Source organism: Neomonachus schauinslandi, chromosome 16, assembly GCF_002201575.2.
Source record: "Neomonachus schauinslandi chromosome 16, ASM220157v2, whole genome shotgun sequence".
Lineage (NCBI taxonomy): Eukaryota > Metazoa > Chordata > Mammalia > Carnivora > Phocidae > Neomonachus > Neomonachus schauinslandi.
Window position 1 is genome coordinate 55684244 of NC_058418.1, and position 14165 is coordinate 55698408.

The following is a 14165-nucleotide window of genomic DNA, read 5'->3' on the forward strand; positions in this document are numbered from 1 at the left end:
GGAGCTCCCCCACCCCGCCCTGCACTGCGCATGCGTATTCCCGCTTCGCTCTGTCTCCACGTGCCCGCTGACAGGAGGCGGTGAGGACGCTGAGGAGGAAGGGATGCGGAAGGAGGTGAGGAGGGGAGGACGCGGGAGGAGCAGGGGAGGAAGCCGAAGGAGGGGAGGATTTGGGGGAGGAGGTGAGGACACAGAAGGAGGTGAGGAGGAGGAGGCGAGGACGCTCAGCGAGCCGCATCCCGCGCATGGCCGGCGTCGGCTGAGAGGCGAGTCTCGGGAGGACGCGGCGGGGGCAGGAAGGGCTGGATGCGGACCCGGGGCGCTCGTAGTCGGTGGCCGGAGCTCGTGTCCCGCGTGGCTTCGGCCATGGGCCGACAGGCGTGGCCCCGTGCTCGGTGGGTGCTTGGCTGGCCGCCGGGCGCCGCGTCCACCCCGCCGAGCTGCGCTGCTCTGCTGGCTACAGACGCGCGCGTGGTGTGGCGCGGGGAGCGTGGCGCCTGCGGCGGCTTGGTCTTTCCTCTCTGCTCTGGCTGTTCGCGCTCCGCGGGCTCCTCGGGCTCCACCCGCGTCTGGCTTGTGCGTTGTTCCTGGAAGCCGCCTCGGACTTCGATCGGGGCCACACTGAGTGCGGCTGACTTTGGGCAGTGTGGACGCCGCCGGTATGGACTCCTCCAGTCCCTGACCACCGTCTGCTGCGTGCTTGGCAGGGTCTGGCCGTGGCGGAGGGCGGCTTTTCCCCTCCGTGCCTAAATTCCGAAGCAAGTGCCTTAGGGCTCCTGGACGGCCCCGAGCAGGGCTTCCCCTTGAGCCGCCTGAGCGCTGTCTGCAGGGGGCCTCAGGGCCCTGCCACCCCAGTGCCAGAAATGCTCCTGCTCCCCCAGAATCCCACTCCCCTGCAGCCGCGGCTCCTGTCTTCCTGTGCCTGGACGAGGCTCCCACTGGCCAGGCCAGTCCTTCCAGCCGGGCGCAGTGCCCGCGCCTTCTCTCTCCCATGCCGCCACCTGCACAAACTGCTCTGGCAAGCAGTGGGCGAGCTCGCCTTCAGTGAGGAGGGGAGAGGAAGCGAAACATACACAGGGAGGGGGGCCATCCAAGTCCAGTGGTGCAGAGAGCCCCCAAAGTCACGCTCCTTCCACCCCTGTCCACCCCACCTCCCACCTCTGCCTCTGGGGGCCCCAAAGAGAGAAGCTCTGAGTTTTTCTGCCGCTTCCCAAGTGACCATCCACAGAGATGGTGTCGAGGAAGGCTCTGCCTGAGTCCAGCTCTGGAATTAGGAACCATTGGTCCGTCGGGGGCACTGGGGTCAGAGCAGGAACGGACAAGCACCTACTGTGTGCCAGGCGCCACCGGGCTCCTCGCCCACCGGGTGAATAAGCAAGGCCATTTTTCTGTAGAAACCGTTAGTGGGGTTGGGATTGAAGAAGATGTACATTTGTGTGTACGTGCGTGTGTGTGTGTGCGTGCGTACATATGCATATAAAAGTATGAGATACAACATATAGTATAAAACATGACTACGTTTAAGATGTAATCTATTTGTTGTTTTACAAATTACTACACAGAAAATGTAGAATGTTTTAGTTATTTTTGGAATGAGTGTTCTCCCTGGTGGAATCAGGGTGGGCTTCCCTGAGGAGGTGCCATGGAGCTGGATTTGGGATAATAAAAGTCATTGTGGTGAGTATGTTAATCCTGCAGTGATCCCATGAAGGCTTTGTGTTCCCCCCTTTGTTGATAAGAAAATCGTGGTTCTCACCTCCTTCCTTCACCTTCGTCAACGCTCCACCTCCCTAGACTTTTGTGATGTGTCCCTGGTCCCAAGATTATCCCCGCATATCATGGCCATGTGTTAGGGGTGACTCATGTCCCCCAAAAACTTCTATGTTGAAATCATAACTCCCAGTGCCTCACAATGTGGCCTTATTTGGAAATAGAGTCTTTGTAGATATAATTAGTTAGGATGAGGTCACACTGGGTCTACTACTCCCATAAGACTGGTGTCTTTATAAAAAGAGGGAATTTGGACACAGACACACGGGGAGAATGCCATGTGAGGATGAGGACACAGATCAGGATGCCGCGTCTCTAAGCCAAGGGATGCCAAAGATGGCCAGCAGGCTCCAAAGGCTGGGGGAGAGGCCTGGAGCACATTCTCCCCCACGGCCTCAGCAGCAGCCCACCCTGCCCACATCTTGATCTCAGACGTCAGGCCTCCAGAGCTGTGAGAGAGTAAACTCCTGCTGTTGGAGCCCCCAGGTCACGGTGCTCTGTTACAGCAGCCCTGGGAGACGAAGCCACCCTGTTCTCAACATCAGCAAGGGTGTAAACATCCGAGTCCGCAGGTCATAAGGTGGGAAGTGAGACCCGGCACGATTCAGGTTAAGATGCACCCCGCATTTATTGAGCACCTATGGTGTACCAGGCACCATGCTAAGCCTGTGGATCCCCAGAGTGACCTGTCAGGTGAGCGAGATTGCCCGTGTTGCACAGATGAGGAAACAGAGGCTCGGAGGACACGAGACTCACCCGGGGGGCTGTGCCCCCAGCCCAGAGCATCTGGGGTCAGCCCCCATCTTTCCAGCTGGGGAGCTCTGGTCCTATTGCTGGGGTGCCTGCCCCTGTCCCCTGAGGTCCTCCACGGGGTCCTCCTCGGCAGAGTGCTCCGTGCTCTCCTCCTCCTCCTCATCTCTCCTCTGGCTCCGTATGGTGGTCTGAGTCCTCTGAATGGTTAACGGTCATCAGCACAGCATCAGTAATATTAAAGGCAGCGACAAGTATCGAGCACTTTCTAAGAGCTTCCTGTAGATTTGTTCACCTGGTACTCACCACAACCCTATGAAGGGGGCCCTGTTATTAGCCCTACTTTGCAGGGGAGGAATCTGAGGCACAGAAAAGTTAAGGTACTTTCCTGAGGTCACACAGCTTGGGAGCAGTGGGTTTGGACCCAGGTGGTCTAGCTGGGGGCCGTACTTGCTTCACTGCCTTTAGAGAGAATTATTCAGGAAGCCTGCCGCCTCCACTGTGGGGCAAGGCTCCCCCTGGCCCCCTACTCACTGAGTGACTAAACCTCCCCTGATTGGCATGAGGCTGCTTAGAGTCTTTGTTGTACTTGGTTGAGCCATCAGAGGTCTTCCTGCAGAAATAGAAATGTGCTTTGCGGAGCTTGTAGGAGAACATGGAGTATGTGTACCATCTGACTTTCCGAAAATCTGAGAAATTTGGACTTCTGAAACCCATGGGCCCAAGGGCTGGGAAACAGGAGTGACCTGTCCAGAGAGCCCTTGCTTCTCAAGTGGACACACTTCAGGATGCCTCTAGGGGGTGCTCAGGACACACGGTGGCTGCACCTGCCTGGTGATGCGTGTTACTTGTGTTTCACTTCCGGGCGAGCCCAGGTCAGACCCTAGGGCAGGTCTACACACTCTCTAAGCAGTGCCTCCTTCTCAGGACCTCTTGCAAATCCCTGTCCTCAGATGGCCTCTCCCTCGGCACAGGATTCACACTCCCACCCCCAGTGCTCACCTGGCCAGTAAGAGCCCACGGGACAGCTGGGGAAAGCATGGTATCCTTGAGTGGCCGAGCATTGTAATGTCCGTAAACCCCATGCATCTTGGCTCTAAAATCCTGCCCAGGAGAGACCAGGATGGATTACTTCCAATCAGGAAATGAAGGAAGGGGCTGGGGGAGGGGGGCGGGGGAAGGGGAAGAAGGTAATGCATGGCTGGTACTAACAGAACCCCACCTGGACTAGGTCCTGTCTGGGAGCTTCCTGTGTGTTCCTCCAGGTAATCTACAGTAGCCCGGTAAGTGGGCGTCATCATCCCATGTTACAGACGGGGAAACAGGCCCAGACAGTCTAGGGAGCATCTATAGCCACACAGAAAAATTAGAGATTGCTCTTGCCCCTAAAAGAATATTGTAGAGAGTGGGGCGCCTAGGTGGCTCAGTCAGTGAAGCGTCTGCCTTCAGCTCAGGTCATGATCCCGGGGTCCTGGGATCGAGCCCCGCATCGGGCTCCCTGCTCAGCGGGGAGTCTCCTTCTTCCTCTGCCTCTCTCCCCACTCATTCTCTCAATATCTCTCTCTTTCTCTCTCACTCTCTCTCAAATAAATAAAAATATAATATTAAAAAAAAAAGAATATTGTAGAGATGAGTGAGCATACCAGAGCCTATTTGGTCTGCATTTAATCTCATGTGGTGGTTTTAAAGCCTACCCACAAATTCTTTGAGACTTTGCCCATCAGAAGCTGGAATATAATTCTCCCCTTGAATATGTCCTTAGTGACTGACTCACTTCTAAACCATAGACTGTGGCAGAAGCAACACTAAGTTACCTCTAAGGCTAGGTCATAAAAAGTGATACATTTTCTACCTGCCTCTGTCATGGGATGCATGCTTTATTTTTTTATTTTTTAAATTTTTTTTAGAGGTTGGGGATGGGGAGAGGGAGAGAGAGAATCTGAAGCAGGCTCCACGCCCAGTACGGAGCCAGATGCGGGGCTTCATCTCACGACCCTGAGATCATGTCCTGAGCTGACATCAAGTCAGACACTTAACCCACTGAGGCACCCGGGCGCCCCAGGATGCTCGCTGTAGACCAGCTGTCATGCTATGAGGAAGCGCACACCAGCTGGAGAGGCCTCAGGGCTGCAGACCCCTGTGGACCCAGGCAGGTGGGCCTGTGTGGGGGTACAGCTCCTGCAGGAAGTGACCCAGGACCCCGAGCTCAGAGGCGCCCTGTGTTTGGTCTAATACTCTGCTGTCACTCTCTTGAAACTCTTAATAATCATTGAACGAAGGGCCCACATTTTCACTTTGCACCGAACACTGCAAACCAAGAAGCCTGTCCTGTATCCAGATGACAGCCATCATCTATCAGATATGGGGGAGGGAGCCTTTAACGTGACTCCAGCCCCAGCTACCAACTGATGAAAACCCAGGAAAGACCCACATAAGAGCATCCAGCTGAGCCCACCTACCCCAGAACCACAGAAGATAATCACAGTGAGCGATAGCTGTTTGAGGGCACTGGGTTTGGCACAATGTGTTACAGATACATCAGCTCGTGCTTGATATTCATCAGATGAGGTGGGGATGATAAGCACTTTGTCTGCATCTAAACTGTAGCAAGCATCGGCCTGGGATGCCTTTTGTCACTGTTGACTCATTTGTTTGTTTTTAAACACCTGAGTGATGCTGAACAGGTTGATATTCCAGAATGATAGACTTGGGAAAATCCCCCACCTCTAGTTTTGGTAGCCAGGGGCAGATATTTAAAAGTATTCATCAGAATGAGTCTTCAAAATTCTAACAATTGCAAAATGTTGCCAATAAAATGGCTTCTATCAAGATACCTAAACTCAAATTGAACCCCACACCATCAAGTAGAAAATGGGGCATTTGAGGGGTATACCTCCAGATCTCTCTCCAGGTCATAGCTCTCCAGGATCTGGAAGGCGCTGGAATATACCTCCACCGCTTTGGCATGGAAGACCATCTCGATGGTGACAAAGTCTGAAAAAATTTTCTATGGGGAGAGAAGCCCGGAAAACATAAGCAACACTGTCACAAGGGGAGTCCTGGGGTCATTGTGAATATGGACAAATGGGGGTGGAGGGTCTTAGCTGTTCTTATGGGGACAGGTCATAGGCCCGTGTTACTTTTATTTTGTTTAAACAGACAATACATTCCCATTCAAAAGCTGCCTTGCACGGGAATTGTTCTGGAAACGCAGAGGGCTTTCTGAGGGACGTCCTTTGCTCTGCTCTGTCACCTGGGTTCATCTGCACAGCCTTTGCTTCTCTCACTCTGAGGACAGGTGTTTGCAGGGGGATGGCTACAAAACCTCCGGCCTCTGTCCCCCGTGGGCCATGAGTGGATCTCACAACCTGACGAGCCAGTTCGTCAAAACGTAGTATTGGCTTCTCTTGATCAGATGGTTCTGCTCAGCTCAATGAGCTCTTACAGAGCTCCTCCTGCATGCCCGGCCCCAGGGAGGGCCCCCACTGCGTGCCAGGCCTTCGCAGAGGCTCCCACTTTGCTTTGGGCCCCGGCAGGACACAGGCTTGGTGCTGGGGCGGGGGGAGCTTGCAGTTTGGAAACACCCCACTGCACACAAACATTGGAAGTCCCTGGTGGAGGGGCGGGCTCAGAGGAAGTCCCCAAGCCAGCGTAGGAGAGGAGAGGGGAGAGGGGCCAAGACGGATGGCAACACCTGCCTCCTGGCTCCTCCCCGGCCACCCCTGGGAGGCTGGCCTCGTGGTCACCTCTGCAGATCAAGAGGCAGGGCCCAGGCCTTCTCCTGCCACTCACTGGCATATGGCCCGAGGAAATGACCGATCCTCTCTGAGCCCCAGCGTCTTCATCTGTACAGCGGGGACAAGGGTGGCCCGAGTTTACAAAGCCCTACAAGAATCTCTTAGCACAGCAGTTCTGTCTGGGCTCCCCAAATCAGCCCCAGCCCTACCTGGGAGTTTGTCAGAAATGCACATTCTCCAACCCCACCCAGCCCCATGGAATGGGACTCCCGGGTGAACCCATCGCTGGGGGATCTGTGTTTTAAGCAGCCCTCCAGGAGATTCCTGCTGCACGCTCAGCTCTGCGAACCCCCGTATGAAAGCATCACTTACATGCTTTCACAGAAGCCAGAGAGCTCTTTTGTAAATACGATCTCTTTATTAGACATGGGACCTAGACCCGATACGGTGATAAACATTACCTCCAGTTCTGAGTTTCTGCTCTTTCAGAACTGGGAGGGCTCTCTCAGGGATGGCTTGGATAAGTGCCTCTTACAAACATAATCCCCAAAGTTTAAAGGATGCCTATTTTAAACTGCATTCATCTGTTGGTCCCTAACTGTGGAAGCCAAGAATCTCATCCCCAACTCTTGCTGGCACTCCACAGAACCCTGCTTTCAGGCCTTCATAAACATCAGGTCCTTAATAATGGCCTGCTGCTAGTTTTAGGTCCTGCCTGCAACACAGATGCTTGAGCTCTCCTCACCACGGGTTCTCTCCTTGTGCATTCAGTTCCCAGATATTGCCTGAGTACTGCAAAGTGCCAGGCCCTGGACCCAGTGCAGGGACCCAGCGGAGACACGGCAGGCAGGCGCCATGTCGTGCCCCGTGTGTTCATGCCCCGTGGCACGGACATGCAGTGTGGGGGGCAGGCATGGAAGAGCAAGGTGCCCCCCCAACACTCTTCACTCCGTAATGATTTGCATGTGTCATGGGTCTTCCCCAAGGTGTCAACTCCATGAGGACAGGGGCCTTGCTCTTCTGGCTGTGATGTCCCAGCTCCAGGCACAGCGCCTGGCACATCGTAGGTGTGTGTTCTACATTTGTTGGATTAATGAGTGAATTAAAGATACAATTAACTCATCCCCTTGGGATAACTGCGCCAAGAGGGAGCAGAGTAGTGAATTAACATCAGGGCTGGACTGAACTGGGGGTCCGGGTGAGTTTCCCTGAAGATGAGAAGGTGTTAACTTGATGCAGAGTGAGGGCAAAGCCTTCTTGGCAGAGGGCACAGCCTGTGGAAAGGGACTGAGGTGTGTCTCGGGGTTTGGTGCACCTGAGCTTGATTGATGCGTTCAAGATAAGGCTGGGCTGGGGCTTCCAGAGGCTTGGGGAGGATTTCTACCTTTATCCTTAGAGTAAGAGAAGTCATGGGAGGGCATTTAACCCAGGAGTGACGAATTGCAGCCGCCTTTTGTGAGATCCTGGGGCTGCAACTGAGAGTGGGGGGCGGGTGTCGAGAGTGGGTGCAGGGATCTCTGTGACCAGCTGGGGCTCTGGGCCCAGGATTCTGGGTTGCGCCGCAGGGGGCGGGGGTGTGGAGGGAGGCATCACCTGTACCCCCCGGCTGACCTAAACATGGCTGGCTCAGTGAAGGGCAAGGAAAGGAGGAGGTCAGAACAAATGCTGTGGGTCCTTGTGTGGAAAGCGGGGGACTTGGTGGGGGACAAAATCTGCCAAATTCTCCCGGTGGGGAGCTGGGCCTGGGCGCTCAGAGGCAGGGCCTTCCCCCTGCAGCCGGGATTAGGCCAAGATGAACTGTCCTGGGAGCCCAGGACACACCTGCTCACGTACACACGTATGTGCTCACACATACGCCATGCACACACGTGCGTGCATGCTCACACACACAGATGCACACACACGCACATGTATGAAAACACTTGTACGTGAGGCCAGAGTACTTCTAACACAGGGCCGACCCTGCCTACCTGTAGGTCCTTCAGCTTCTGCTTCTGGAAGGTGTCGATCATCTCCTCCAGCTGGTGGGTGGTGCGGCTGGCATCCGCTGAGGCCCTCTGCACACTGGTCTCTGCCTGGCTCCAGGGGTAGAAGTGTCATGGGGTGGTTCTGGCCTTTAGACACTATTCTGGGTCACTTTCCGTTCTTCTTTTGGGTCCGATCTCCTGCCTCATGGACATCTCTTGCCAATTTGGTCATCGAAGGAAAGACCAAATAGGACCATGGTGAAAGGGCCAGGCACTGCTTGGATGGACCTGCTTCCTGGCTGTGTGACCCTGGGCAAGTCACTAAACCTCTCTGAGCCTCAGTTCCTTTTCCCTGTAAGCAGGGGGCAGTAATAACACCTGCTTTGCAGGGTTGTCGTAGGAATTAAACAGTGGGTACCTGCTGAGCTATTATAACAGGTGCTCCACTTTCAATAATAATTAATTCCTGCATGTGGAACGTTTTTAGGTAATTAAGTAATTCATCTGACCCTACCCCTCGCCAGGCACACGAAGAACCTGGATTTTAGAGTCAGACACCCTCAGAGTGGAGTTCCAGGTTCGCCCCTGGCCTCCCTTTTGTGACCTTGGGCAGCTCCCCTTTCTTGGTCTTGGTTTCCCCATCTAGACAATGGGCATGAGGCTAGAGGTGCCCACATCCAGTGAGCATTCAGTAAGTAGCCCTGATAAGGAGGTGGGGGCATGAAGGGGGGTGACTTGCTGGCTTACTGATCAGTATGAACGAGGGGACAGAACCCAGGTCTCCAGAGCCCCCAGCCCACTGCTTGCCCTGCACCTTTGACCTGCATCCTGAGCGCCAGGCTCTGCACATACCTGCCCAGGTAAAAGCTCACCTAACTGTTTTGTGAGGTCATTCGTCACCTGCATGAGATTCTGCCTTCCCGCACAGCCCTAGGGCACTCACCTGGGACTGAGAAAGGTGCTGTTAAGGAGCCAGGTTAACCAGCAGCCCTGACCCAGAGGACCGCTGTTCTCACAGTGGTCATGGCCACCCTGGCCCAGCAGCCTCAGGCCCGACCTCCGGGGAAGGATACGATCATTTGCCTGTCCAAAGGGGACTTCTGCCTCAGTTTCTCCAGCTTTTCCAGTTGTTTGATCTCGTTCTTCTGGACTTGTTTGAATTTCTTGATCTCGGCCTAGAGGACAGAGGAGGGCTGTTTCCTGGATGTCTGGGTGGGCCAGACCCCGTCGGGCAGTGCCCCCTACTTACCCGTGTCTGCTTGATGTGCGCCCCGTACAGTTTCAGGGGGCTGACGACCTTGGTCTCCAGCCTCTCGACCTGGGGGAGCATGGACACACAGAGAGTCAGAGCAGACAGGACCAGGGAGGTGCGTGGAGCCTGTGGGGCCTCCGGCCTGCATTTAGAGAGTGCCACGTGCTGCATGACAGGAGCCCATGGGGCGCTGCGGAAGCACAAGACACCCTCCCTCGCCCCTTAGAGGGTTGTGAGCCCCCGCCTCCGCTCAGGGCTCTGCTTCCCAAAGGCTGGGGTGATACATTTCATCTCACGAGGCTTGTTACCTCTCCCATCAAATGGGTATAACTACTGTGCCCACTGAGGGTGTCATGACAGTTCACTGGGAGTCACTGCAATTCCAGTTCCCCAGACTGCCTTACGACCTCGCTGCAGGGACTAGATAGACTCACTTGGAACACAATACAGCCTGGGATTCAGAGCTGCCTGAGCTGAGCGCGCTGTGCAGCCCCCCAAGGGCACAGCAGGATCTGTGAGGGGGGATGCCTCACACCCCTGAGTTGGTCCCTAACTGAGCCAGACATAGGAGCCCTCCCATACCTTTCCCCTGGGCCCCTTAAGACCCTGATTGCCGGCCACCACCCCCAGGGGGTCTGAATCAGCATGTCCTCAGCATGACCCAAGATTCTGCATTTCTAACAGGTTCGCAGGTGAGGCTAATGCCTTGAGGACCAGTGGCAGGGGGATCCCCTGAAATCTTGGCTTGCCAGATGGGCCAGGGGATCTGGAATCCCCACCAAGCCCCTTCCTTCTCCTTGTCAAGGCTTATGACCCTGCTGGGGTAAACACAAATCTTAAATAATAACAATTTTCCCAGGAGTCAAAAGGAAAAGAGACTTTTCCCCTTGCTTTCCTTACAGCATTTTCTTTTAGAAAACCTGCGGTTGTAAATCCCTTTCTCTGTGTCTTTGGGACTTATGTAAATCTTTTTAAAAGCTAAATAAGATTCTTGATGGTTTACAAGCCAGGCACGGCAGGTATCTCTTTGAAACACAAACATGGAGGACGGCAGGTGTCCGGGGAGTTTGCTCTGGGGCCTGGCTCCAAGCTCTGACGACCTGCTGGTCCCAGAGATAGGAGAAGTTTTACTTTTCCTTGGGAGAGAGGCGATTCGCTGACACAGGTGGCCGCCCTGCCGACAGGTGGACTTCGGAAGTCCCGTGGGACCAACGGTGCCATCTGGTCGCCTGTCCTGAGACGGTGCGCGAGGGGTGGTTTCTGCACGACTGTGTCGGGGAGTGAGGTTTCTGAATGCAGACACCTATGTATCGCCCGCAGGGTGTCTCATTTAGTGCTTATTCAAAAGAAGAGCTGGTTGGATCTTGTCTGCCGTCACACAGAGGGCTTTCCTGGGTTGGCAGGTGTGTATTTTTAGTCATCTCCCTAATACCCCGCTGCCTCCTCGCCCTCCCCCGCCAGGATTTCTGGGGGTCCTGGGCCCTGGAATGTGCCTCCTGCCTGGGACTCGCAGAGCCCACAGCTGCAGCCCTCAGGCCTGGCTTCCTGGGCCCCCTGCCTTGTCCGCCTGTGTCCAACACCGCAGAGCCTCCAGGCTCTCAGTCCCATAAAGGGCGGCGCGACCCCAGGGAGGGAGTGGTGTGAGTGTCCACCCTTCAGGGACGCCTTTGGAAGAGGTGTTTGTTAGGTGTGGCCCCCGCAGGGCGGCTCCCACCCTCAGACCCCCACCCTCGTCCTCCTGGGCGACCCCGCCTACCTCGGCCTGCCGGTAATCCTGCACCTTGGCCAGGTCCTCGGCAAAGCTCCTCACGGTGGCCCGCAGCTCTGGGTTCTCGGTGTTGGCGAAGTCGGTGAGCTGCTTGACAAGCTGGTCAGCCTTGTCCCGCAGCCGAGCCGTCCTGCGGGTGTAGGCAGCCAGCAGCGAGCAGAACTGGCCAAAGTACTTCTCGGCATTGGTCACGGTGTTCTCCATCACCCTCACCTGGCTGTCCCTGGGGAGGAGGGGGCCTGAGAGGCTGTTCTGGGCCGTGACATCCAGGTAGGTCAGGACAGCGACACAGGGGTCACCTACACATCACCCGCCACCTAGCTGTCGAGCACCCTGCCAGGTACCTGCTCCCCACTCCCCCAGTAATGCTCACGGTTCTATCAAGGCAGATTTGGGAGACCAGCTGGACCTGAAGGCTGATCAAATGGCTGGAAGGAATGCAAAGGGTGCTTTGGCTCCAAATCCAGCCTTACCCTCCCTGGGACCCTTCCTGGGGCTTTGATCTTCCTGGGGGAGTTATTCTGTCTTCCAACCATCCCTGGCTGCAATGGCCCCCTCCCTCCAAAATCTGCCGATTCTGCTCCAGGCCCCCCCCCCCCAAGCTGTTGAGATTCTCTCCCTTCTCTGAACCCTGAAGGTTTTTAAAAAATTAATAAACTTTTTTGGGGGGCTAGTTTTAGGTTTACAGAAAAACTAAGGGGAAAGTACAGAGAGTTCCCATAGGCCCTCCTCTCGGGGCAAACATGGTTTCCCGGTTATTATCAACAGGGGCTGCATTTTTATAGAAGCACATGGAGTGGTTCAGAGGCACCCTGGAGTTTGCAAAGCTCAGAGGAACCAGGCGCCAAAACAAATGGGTAAGGGGCAGGCAAAGCTGTAAGACTGCATTGATAGGATCAGGGACGGTGCCACAGGGGCGTGGTGTCTGGTGGGCTTGGAGGCACGAAGAGAGCTTTCCCAGGTGAGCAGATGAGGGAAAGAGGGGATGGATCCTTTGAATTTGGCCACCCCAGAGCTGTGGGCAATAATGCTGGGGAAGCAGAGGTCAGACTTTGGATGCTTCCCTGGGCTTCCCTTGACCTTGAGGTGGGGGTGAGCACCCTTTACCCATCTCTCTTGGTACATCAGGCCCCCAAACCCTGCTTCCCCTTCCCTCCCAGCCAAGGCCAGCACAGGGCCACTCACCTGTAGAGAACAATGCTCATTGTGACGGGAGGCACCAGCTGTCCTAGGCTAGGGGAATAAGGCCAGGGCCCCAGGGGTCCTGCAGGGCTGGGCGCAGCTGTGTGGGCTGGGCTCAAGGGACGCTGCCACCTGGTTGCCAGGCAACATGGCCACCCACAGCCACCCTGGGAGGAGCCCCAGCTGGTTGCCTGGCAACCTCTCCCCAGGCCAGCCTTGCCCAGCCTCGCATTGGCTGGGGGGAGGGGTCCCAGAGAGCCCGGTACCCTTCGTTTGAGGGTGGAGGTTCTGCGGAACCAGGCAGTGTGGGTTCCCTAGGACTGGACAGAGGTCAGATTTAGGGGAGCTTGCTTGGGGCTCAGCCATGAGGGGCTGCCGCTCAGCCTTCCCCAAAAGTCTGGGAGCAGCAAGCAGGGTCCTAGGATACCTGGTTACTGGGGAGGGGCTGTATGGGAAAGCACAGAGTGAATCTGGGGGGGTCCTGAAGCCTTGTAGCTGAGTGGAGGGGACGGAGCCCCCAGCCCAAAGGGACTTCTTTAACATTTCAATCATCATCTTATTTTTCCCCTCATTTATAAAAACAGTTCTTGCTCATTGTTAGAAAAGTAAGAAAGTAAAGAGGACACAGAAAGAAAATCCAAGACCACATGATGAAACTGTACTAAGGTATAACACATTTTACTAAGTGGAAGCTGTGTATCTTTCACTGTATGTACATTTTACCTAAAGCAGCATGAAGGTCGCAACACTAAGAGATACGGCGGGAGGAGGGGCAAGTGTGGACCGAACCCACGGCAGAACGTTGGCAACCCGCTGGGCTGGGACTCCCTGGATGCGGCTGCTCATTTGGTGTGTCTGCAGGTTTTCAGAGTGGAGAGCCTTTTTTTTTAAAGCACAGATAAAAGCAAGGACTTTAGAATCAGCTAAACACAGGTTTAAATCCCAGACTCCAGCCCTGCTGTGGGGCCTCGGGCAAGTCACCTCCCCTGTAAAATGGGACAATATCTCCTTGCCTTGTCCTCGTTGGGAGAAAGAAGTCTCTGGTGTGAGGGTAAAGGGACAGGGCAGGGCCAGACTTGCACTGCGGTTCCCTGCACATCGGCCCAGGGTGGTGACCGTTCCCCCGCGGCGGGTCCTGGGTGCCCCGTCTCCCTGTGCTGCTGCCTGCCCGCTCCCTACACTTGGCTGTGCCCTGTGTGCCCTGTGGGCCAGGGGCAGCATGTAAACATAACTCAGCGTCGTCCTGTGCGGCAGCTCCGTGTGGGGCACACCACTTCCCCTGACCGGTGCCCTGAGGCTCTCCCCTGCAGGACGCTGGGCGGGCTGGGGCCGGAGCTCCTGTGCCCCCACTTTGTGCAGCGCACTGGGTCCCATCCCCCTCACATTCTTGGCCCCCTTCACTCTTGGAGGCTGTGCTGAGTTGAAAAGTGTCTCCCCAAAATGTCCCCTAGAACCTCTGGAAGTGACCTCTTTTGGAAAGGGGTTTTTTGCAGATATAACTAGCTGAGATGAGTCATGCTGGAGTAGGATGAGGTCTAGTCCAACGACTGGTGTTCTTTTAAGAAGAGAAAGCAGAGACCCAGGGAGATGGCCATCTGACACAGGGGCTAAGACTGGAGGGACGTGGCCACTGGCCAAGGATGGCCGGCAACACCAGGAGCACGAAGAGGATCTTCCCCAGGGAGAGGCACGAAGGATCTTCCCCTGAAGCCTTCAGAGGGAGCTCAGCCCTGCCCACA

General features: G+C 55.6%; 1 protein-coding gene across 1 annotated transcript; it reads right to left on the minus strand.

Moving 5' to 3' along the window:
- Nucleotides 1-224: 224 nt before the first annotated feature.
- CIBAR2 (CBY1 interacting BAR domain containing 2) lies at nt 225-12449 on the minus strand. The gene is made up of 7 exons (XM_044922072.1): nt 12430-12449; nt 11233-11467; nt 9474-9542; nt 9298-9399; nt 8228-8332; nt 5414-5527; nt 225-746 (listed from the first exon to the last, which is right to left on the minus strand). Exons 1-7 carry the CDS (start codon nt 12447-12449, stop codon nt 225-227), a joined length of 1167 nt encoding a protein of 388 aa, XP_044778007.1.
- Nucleotides 12450-14165: the final 1716 nt, after the last annotated feature.